Source organism: Grampus griseus (genome assembly GCF_964374135.1).
Source record: "Grampus griseus genome assembly, chromosome: 4".
Classification (NCBI taxonomy): Eukaryota; Metazoa; Chordata; class Mammalia; order Artiodactyla; family Delphinidae; genus Grampus; species Grampus griseus.
The window spans coordinates 19,164,406-19,174,089 of NC_138997.1; the positions used below are offsets into that span (position 1 = coordinate 19,164,406).

The 9,684-nt window shown below is 35.9% G+C and overlaps 1 protein-coding gene across 1 annotated transcript in view; it reads left to right on the forward strand.

The window, feature by feature from the left end:
* BANK1 (B cell scaffold protein with ankyrin repeats 1) overlaps window positions 1–6,510 on the forward strand; it is a gene marked incomplete at its 5' end in the record, with an annotated part of 276,016 nt that extends 269,506 nt beyond the window's left edge. The window contains 4 exons of the mRNA XM_082653833.1: window positions 3,645–3,674; window positions 4,876–4,931; window positions 6,163–6,227; window positions 6,481–6,510. Coding sequence (XP_082509959.1) covers window positions 3,645–3,674; window positions 4,876–4,931; window positions 6,163–6,222 — 146 coding nt within the window. The 3' untranslated portion in view covers window positions 6,223–6,227; window positions 6,481–6,510. The remainder of the gene's footprint in view (window positions 1–3,644; window positions 3,675–4,875; window positions 4,932–6,162; window positions 6,228–6,480) is intronic.
* Window positions 6,511–9,684: the final 3,174 nt, after the last annotated feature.

Sequence of the window (9,684 nt, forward strand, 5' to 3'; positions counted from 1 at the left end):
AGGGAACCCTCTTACACTGTTGGTGGGAATGTAAATTGATACAGCCACTATGGAGAACAGTATGGAGGTTCCTTAAAAAACTACAAATAGAACTACCATATGACCCAGCAATCCCACTACTGGGCATATACCCTGAGAAAACCATAATTCAAAAAGAGTCATGTACCAAAATGTTCATTGCAGCTCTATTTACAATAGCCCAGAGATGGAAACAACCTAAGTGTCCATCAACAGATGAATGGATAAAGAAGATGTGGCACATATATACAATGGAATATTACTCAGGCATAAAAAGAAACGAAATTGAGCTATTTGTAATGAGGTGGATAGACCTAGAGTCTGTCATACAGAGTGAAGTAAGTCAGAAGGAGAGAGACAAATACTGTATGCTAACACATATATATGGAATTTAAGAAAAAAAAAAGTCATGAAAAACCTAGGGGTGAAACAGGAATAAAGACACAGACTTACTAGAGAATGGACTTGAGGCTATGGGGAGGGGGAAGGGTAAACGGTGACAAAGCGAGAGAGAGGCATGGACTATATACACTACCAAACGTAAGGTAGATAGCTAGTGGGAAGCAGCTGCGTAGCACAGGGAGATCAGCTTGGTGCTTTGTGACCGCCTGGAGGGGTGGGATAGGGAGGGTAGGAGGGAGGGAGACGCAAGGGGGAAGAGATATGGGAACATATGTATATATATAACTGATTCATTTTGTTGTGAAGCTGAAACAAACGTACCATTGTAAAGCAATTATACTCCAATAAAGACGTTAAAATGAAAAAAGAAATTCAGAATACATGTTTGTTTAAGGTGTACAAGGAAAGTTCAGCAAGACAGAACACATACTGGACTATCAAAAATTTTCAATAAATTTAAAATATTGAAATCTTCAGAGTATGTTCTCTGAAAGATTTCAGTCTTTTGAAATCTTTTATCTCTTACCACAACAGAAATAAATTAGAATTTAATTAAGAAATTAGAAAAAAACTCTCAAAATAGTTAAGAATTAAATACAACATTTCAAAATAACCCCCATATGGGGTCAAATAAGAAATCACAAGGAAATATTTCAACCTGAATGATAATGAAAACACAACATTACAAAATTGTGGAATACAACCAAAACAGTACTTACAGGGAAATATATAGCTATAAATGTGAAAATAGAAAAGATGAAAAATTTTAGATCAATGATCTAAGCTTCCACCTTAGGAAACTAGAAAATGAAAAGCAACTCTCCAAAAAGAGCTGAGAGGAAAAAATAATAATAAGATCAAAAATCAATGAAACAAACAAAACAAAAAAAATCAATGAAACAGAGAAATAATAGAGAAAATTAACAAAACCAAAACTTAGTTATTTAAAAATGTAAATGAAATTGATAAGCCCATGGCAAAAATGATCATGCAAAAAAGAGAAAGCAAGAGTTACGTATATCAGGAGTTAGGCTATCACAACAGATCCTACAGACATTAAAAAGATTCTAAGGAGGTATAATTAAGTTTTTGCCAATACATTAAACAACTCAGACAAAAAGAGCAAATTAATTAAAAATAAAACTTACCAAACCTGACTCCAAAGGGGAAAGAAAAGAAAAACCCTACACTTCCGTGAGTAAATCTCTTTGTAGTCTGACTTTTACAACTTTGTTAATGTTTTACATATTCAACAAACTAGGATGGGACTGAGAAGGGGACAAGATGGAATATAAGCAGAAGAAAACGAACCTAGCAGTATTACAAATAAATAACATATCCACACTAAAGGGGGATAGAAAAAAAGATAAATTTAGAAAACAGCATATTCTAAGACTAAAATTAAAAGAAAAAAAACAGTACATAAAGATTGTATTCTATACTCCAGTTAGTAGGTCTTATTTCTCTACAGGGGTATAGTCAAACAATTTCAAAACTACTTTATGTATATTCTAGCATTGAGTAAACAAATAAATTCACTGTTGATAATGAGAGCCAGGTTTCCTATTGTCAGAGAAAGGAGTTACAACCAAGGAAAGAAGGAAGCCCAGAATGAATCTTGTAGTATTGGATTGGAATTGGAGGTAAAAGCATAACAACTCGTGGTTGTTAATATTGGGTTGGCCAAAACGTTTGTTCAGGTCTTTCCATAAGATCATATGGAAAAACCTGAATGAATGTTTTGGCCAACCCAATATATATGTTACACATAAATATAGAAATGTAGTTGTATATATACTTCCTTAGCTCTGTCTGCTGAGAGCACCTAGAAACAATGACAGCCCAGCAACAGTGAGCACATCTAGTACCTAGATCTTAGTTCACAAAAAGAAAAATAGCTAATAAGCATGTGAAAACATGCTCAACATCATTAATCATCAGGAAAAAGTAAATTGAATTACACTGAGGTACCAATACACAACAAATATAGCTACAATTTTTTAATATTGTCAAAGTTAAGCAATTAGAATGTGGAAGAACTGGACATGCACTGCATGCATTGCTGATGGGAGTATAAAGTGTTGTGACGACTTTAGAAATATTAAATATGCACTTACTATTGATAGATAACCTAGCTATTCAAGAGAAAGAAAAGATGGAAAATATGTTCATTCAAAAACATGTTCATGAAAGTTCATAGCAGTTTCATTCATAATAGCCAAAGTGGAAACAATCCAAATGTCCAATAGGAGATTAGGTAATTATATTTTGATATATTCACACAATGGAATACTACTCAGCAGTAAAAAGGGATACCTACTATCACACACACAACCAGAATGCATCTCACAGATATTATGCTGAGTGAAAGATACCAGACACAGAAGAATACCTGCTGTAAGATCCCATTTATCTGGACTTCTAGATAAAACAAATCTATAGAGATAGAAGTCAGCTCAGGGGCCATCAGGGGTAATGGTGGGTGAGAATTGAGGTAAGGGGGCACAAGGGAGTTTTCTGTGGAGATGAAATGTTCTCTGTGCTAATGGGGGTGATGGGTATATGCTGTATAGATTTGTCAAGAGTCATCAACCTATACACTTAAAAATGTGTGACTTGTATGTAAGTAGTTCTGAATAAGGTTAATTTTTAAAAATACTTGAATAGCTCAGGCTAAAAGAATATCAAAGCAGAGTAGAAGTAGCATGAACATATATATACTACTAAATGTAAAATGGATGGCTAGTGGGAAGCTGCTGTATAGCACAGGGAGATCAGTTCGATGCTTTGCGACGACCTAGAGAGGTGGGATAGGGAGGGTGGGAGGGAGGCTCAAGAGGGAGGGGATATGGGGATATATGTATGCATATGGCTGTTGTACAACAGAAACTAACACAGTATTGTGAAGCAATTATACTCCAATAAAGATCCGTTTTTTAAAAAAAATAATTCATCAACAACAACAAAAAAAGCAGAGTAGGAAGCTGTTATTAAATGTCAAATATATCTAAAATCATAATAATGTGGGACAAGTGTCAGAAGGAAAAAAGACAAAAATTTAAAAAGACATAGTTTCACACTTAGTGGCTGGAGGTTAGTATTTTTTAAATCACGTTGTGAAAATACATAGTCACTTCAAGGACAAAAGTAGTCAAACAATAAGAAGCAACCTTAAGATAAATATTGAGAAAACTCAGTAGAATGTGCTTTTTTTTGTCTTGTAGATAAGCTCACCATTGTGCACCATCCCAATGGTAAGTGTTTGGTGTTTATGGAAGGATTTAGGACTAAAACAAAGCTCACAGTAAACCAACTTTTATATTAATGTAAACCTAATGTGATTAAGCTGGTCACTGTAAAAACTCACAGAGATTTTATATTTGTAAGCAAAACCACTTGACATCCAAAATAAATGTGAGATGATTCTAGCATAGCAATGCTAGAGGCGTTGTGATATAGTAAAAGAAGCACCTGCTTTGAACTCTGACCTGGCTCTTCACAACTTACTAGCTGTGGCCTTTGGCTTAAACTCTTTAAGCCCCAGTTCCCTCATTTGTAAAATGCAGATAAGAATTCTATCAGCTCAGTGATTTGTGTCCACCTAGAGGAGTGGTATAGGGAGGGAGGGAGGGAGACGCAAGAGGGAGGGGATATGGGGATATATGTACATGTATAGCTGATTCACTTATTATACAGCAGAAACTAACACACCACTGTAAAGCAATTATACTCCAATAAAGATGTTAAAAAAAAAAAGAATTCTATCGTGGAGATTACTATAAAAACAGATGATGATTTGTGCAAATGGAGCTAACTGCTTGATAAGTGGGAGATGTTGATAGGACAAATGAAATTGGAATGGCACGCAAGAGCTGGAGGGGTTCCCTTCAGTGTGATGGGGGAGGATGGGTACAGAAGGTAGGGAGGATAGAGGGGACCTGCAGGCCAGCTGGGGGCTGTCCCATGAGCTCCAAGCACTGCCTGCAGCCTTGAAGCACAGGGCTGACTGCAGGAATGGAGAGGCACGTGGCTGGGATGGAAAGTGAGAAACCTGTGAGAAAAGCAGGAAGTAGCATGGGCCAAGGTGGAGCAGTAGAAACAAACTTTTATTTAAAAAAAAAAAAAGTGTGCTTTGCAATTGCCTGATTCTGGTAAATGGGGAAGAGAAAAGGAAGAAAAAGGCATAATCAAGTGGAGCTTGTTATTCTAAGATGTTGGATTGTTTCTGAGCTGAAGCAACTCCTTGAGTATCCTATTCTAGTCAATCCCTATGTGTAGGAGAAATTAATACATACTTGTCAAGGGTGCTATGTAAATATGCCCTTTTGGATCTCTTTAATATTTTTTCTCTTTACCCATATCCTATTCTTTGCATATATATTTTTAAGTGCTAAATAAAGGAATTATTAAATGTGTGAACAAGTGAAGAGATAGTAACAGAGTTTGTATTTCTAGGTAATGAAAATGCCCACAATGAAAATGTGTCATATGACATACCCTCTGGCAATAAGGTGGGTTGTATATTTCTTCATTTTTTATAAAATGCAAAAAAGAATTCTCTGTTGAGAAGGAATATGAAAGCATTCTATGCTGACTATGCTTTGAGACATTCCAACAAATGTGAACTAAATAGGTCACATAAGCATTTGTGTGCAAAATCCATGAGCAATAATTTAAAGAAATTAACTGTTCTGAAAAAAGCAAAGAAAGAACTCAAAGGAAAAGGCACCGAGGCCCAAGTGTGGATGAATTCAACAGACCAAATAAATCTTAGAGGAGTTATAAACACATCTTCTTTAGCAAAAGGAACATGATGAGCCTATTTGAACCACGATTTATACAATCCTTAAAGTCTAGTGTTAAGAAAAAATGTAATGCCAAAATATTGTTATATAAATACGCATTACTTCACATTGTAAAGTTAACCAAAAGTAAATTGCTAACAAGAAGCCAGAAATAACACTAAGGAAAGACAATAGCAATGGAGAACCAAGACCAGTTCAAGACAACACCACTGATGTCCTGTCCACAAATTTTTCTTCATAAAAAATCATGCTATTCCAACTATCTACGTATGTGATGTAGGACATTTGCACTGTTACCCAGGGTCATCTGGCAGCTGGATTTCTTGCTAAAATCCAGAATTAGGGCCCATAACAAACCCGTTTTAGTTTACCAAATTTTAATAACTCCTTAAGCTCTCTTATGCTTCAAATAAATCATACGTAATTATAAAAGTCATCCACCCTTAAGAACTGCTTGAAGTATTTGCGTTTCTGGATCATTCTGTGGCCCACCAATGAGCTATAGACCTAATGGGTCTACAGCACATATGGACCTAATGGGTCTACAGCACACAGACTCATGAGACTCATTTGACTGTAGCAGAATTGTGAGGTACCACCTAGCCCAGGAGTTTATGAAAATATCTTTGTTAAACAAAGATTATTCTACAAGATCTGGAGGACGATCTTGAGCAAGATTTTGGATAAGAGGAAAAGAATACAAATTCCCAACGCTTAGGCTATTCTCCCTCAAAAAGAAAATAAAATTTGAACTGAAGGACTTTGATGTAGTTGAGCTTTACAATGACTCTTTCCTTTAAGGATGGAGGACTGTCTTTCCAGTTGCCTCTACAAAGCTGTTTTTCTGTGACTGTGAAAGGCAACTATGACTTTATCATGTTTCTTTGTTCAGCCTTAAAATGAAGAAATGCTAACTCTATTTTTTTTTTTTCCTTAGCTTCCTGCTCGACTCCAAGTTGAAAAGGAATTTGGTTTCTGTTGCAGGAAAGATCACTAAACAAGGTAAAATACCAGCTGTATTTTTTAGAAAACCTAAAGCAGGCTTATTAGGAACGTGAAGGAATCATTTGTCTAGCACACAGAATACTTTAAATATTTCATTATCTTCTCCTGAAAGGATCAACATGTGTATTTTTCAAGGTAAAGGTGATTGTTCTTTAGAAAGATTTATTATAGGGGTGGTTTTATGCTAGGTAATCAATTTCAGATGATGATCCGTTTGTCACTAATACATTTCCTGTGATCTTATTTTCAGGTTATTATAATAAAACTCAAAAATCTGCAGACACCTTCTGGGTGAAGCAGGCTTGCATTGGATTGCCTGCTGTCTTCAGGACAAATCTATACTATGGAAGCAGAAGCAAGCTTTTGAATTTCAGAACTTGTTATTGCCACAAGTTATTGGCATTATACCTGCTTCAGATGAGTGTATCAACATGAAAATTAAATGCTGCAGAGCAATTGAATTCTTTGAAAATTCTTGAGTTTTACAATGCACTTTGCCACTGAAGCAGCTATTTCCCATTTTTAAAATTGAAGAAAAACAAGAGCAGAGAAGTTAAATGCTCTGTAGCAAAGCTACTGGGCCTGTTTAATGGGCTAACCTTAATCGTTTACTCCCCGCTACACTTAGAATAAGCATAAAAAATACAAATTTGTTTTGTACATATTTGCTTTTCCAGTGGGTGGTCTATTTTCTGAATTTCTCACATTCAGAGCTCTCATTATTATTGTCACATCATGTTTGCAGCAACCTTCCATTTTTTAGAGCCTGTTTGCATATAACCTTGAGAACATTATTTTTTTAACTTTCTGTGTCTCAAATTAATATACATTTCCACAACCTATATTCTCTATTAAAAGGTTTATAATTTCATCATCCCATTTCTTAGAAGCAATTTATAAGCTTAGAATAGAATGTGGTTTTATCATTCTATGATTTCTACCCACTGCAAATTAAATAAATGTTTAAAGCTATGTCTGACTTTTCAAAATAAATGTATGAGAATTAACCACTAAATTCTTCTGCTTACCAGTTTACAGAGAGAAGTCTACCAGATATTTTTTTAATTTCACTGTGTAGGGCCCATAAAGTAAACACACAAATGATTTTTTTCTAGCTTCTAAACAGTGATTTATAGGGATATATATTTTAAGTGATTCTGCAAAACACTGCCCATAAGTTTCTCATGACCATTAACACTCTTAAGCTCAAGTTTTAAAAATAACATAGTAGTTTGATCAATCCCTAATGGAAGGTGCCTCTTGATTATGACATTTGGAAATTTGGTCCATAGTTTCACATCTGAGCTTTCAAGAAATGGAATGCCGTTCCACATCCTGAGCCCCCATTTCTATGGATTGTCCCACCCAAAGAGTCATGAAAAGCAATAGGAAAACCAACTGCTTTTCTATAATTTTCTTCATCTATAAAATTCAAATGTGTCTATTATCTCTAAAGTAAGAATTTCCATATAGGCCTGTGACTGGTGCCTACAATTCCACTGTCAATTTTATTCTTATTAAAAACGTGAAATCCAGTAACAGGTAAAATGTCAGCTTTTCTAATTACAAAGCAATTAGATCATTTCTTACCTGAGACGCAATTCAGGGTGGAAGTGGGAGATAAAGCAAGAATGTTATTCAGTTTTTTAACATGGAAAGAAGTCTAAAGTCAGCACCTCTACGTTCTATCCTTCTGAACTGGGCTAATTTAGAATAAAACCATGGCAAAAAGCCCCTTTAATAGTCTCTTTCCCTAGATACTCTGGTCCTTGAAATCTTATTACTTTGTCATCACAATGAAAGAGAGGAAAAGAAACCAAAAATAACTGAGGTCCTCCCTATGACTCCTGAACCATGGTCCCTCCCCTCCTTGACTTATTAGGCTTGTCCAGATCATAGAAGACAGAGAAGTTTGGAGTTGGGGGATCAGAGAAGTTCACATCATGCCTGTTGCATTGAAGGAAGAGATGAAAAGTAGAGAAATGCAGAGGTGGAGGAAGGGTAATCCAAATTTAGGAATGATCCCAGATAAGAATATCCAGAAGGAAGCAATATTTTTTAATCTCTGGACTTTATTCTTAACATACAGAATACTGTCTATCAAATTTAAGCCACGCTCCAGAAGTTTGTTTTTAGTGATGGAAGAGATCATATGTCAGGATCTAGACTAGTAGACTAGGAAGATGTGAGCTTTCCTTGGAGATCTGGGGCATTTGTCTAAGAGCCCTAGTCACTGCCAGAAAGGAAACGCCTGTATGGGAAATCTTCCGAAGATTTTGTGCTGATTCTGGAAGCCTGAGCAACCAGTAGGTAATAAAATACCTTCTCTTTCCTATCATCCCTTCCTCAATTTGGATTTGTTCCCAATCCATTACTCTTAATGTACACAAGAACCAGCCCTTTCCTCTTAAATTTACTTGACTCTGACTTCTAGAGAAATTTGGACTGGTATTAAATGTTATCAAAAGAATTTTATGTTTAAAATTAATTGCCTTCTTTTCTACTTAGTTTTCTAGGATAAAGAAGCAGCAGCATCTAGGCCAGTGGTTCTCAACTAGGGCATCTGGCCATATCTGGAGGCACTTTTTACTGTCATGACTTCAGAGAAGGTGCTCTTGGCATCTAGTGTGTAGAGACAAGGGATGCTAATGAACATCCAATAAACTACAAGACAAAGAAATGTCCTGTCCAAAATGTCAACACTTCGAGGTTGGGAAACTCTGATCTACACTATAAAGTAAAATGGGATTAACACTTAAAAGAATATTAAAATAACAACAGTTAACTTTATATGGAATTATCTGGAAGTGGAAACCTGTGTGATAGCATAAATCAGTGTTTATATTTTGAAGTGCATATGGTGTAACTTAAATAGACCATTAAGTACTCAAAAGAATAGATGACTCATACATTTTTGTAAATCAAACATTAGATTATGCTACCTGTGGAGACTCCAATTTTTAGAAAATGAGACTGTTCTCAGTATTGTTCTAATGAAAATGACCTTGTAACTTAAGTCATTATTATATCCTATTCATGCTCTAAGCACTTGCTCATCTGAGTTCCTTCTTCTAATACTCAGGGGGTCTGATTTTAATAACTTGGATTTACCTGAATTTTACTGCATATTGCTTTTCTAAATGGGTAAATATTTAGGAAAGAGGTCTGCTCATGAGCCTGATCTAGTCACTCCCAGCTAATTAGCACAGGGCTGGTATGAGGCCCCCCTTGCAGTACTTTCTGTAACTGTACCTGCCAACCATACTTGTTGGCCTTCCTTATTTTGTGGAGCTGACTTTTAAAGGCAGGGACTGCCACACAAAAGACAGCAAAAACAAGATTCTAAATACAATAGACCTGGGACTTCCCTGGCCGTCCAGTGGTTAGGACTCCGTGCTTCCACTGAACGGGGCACGTTTGATCCCTGGTCGGGGAGATCCCGGAGATCCTGCAA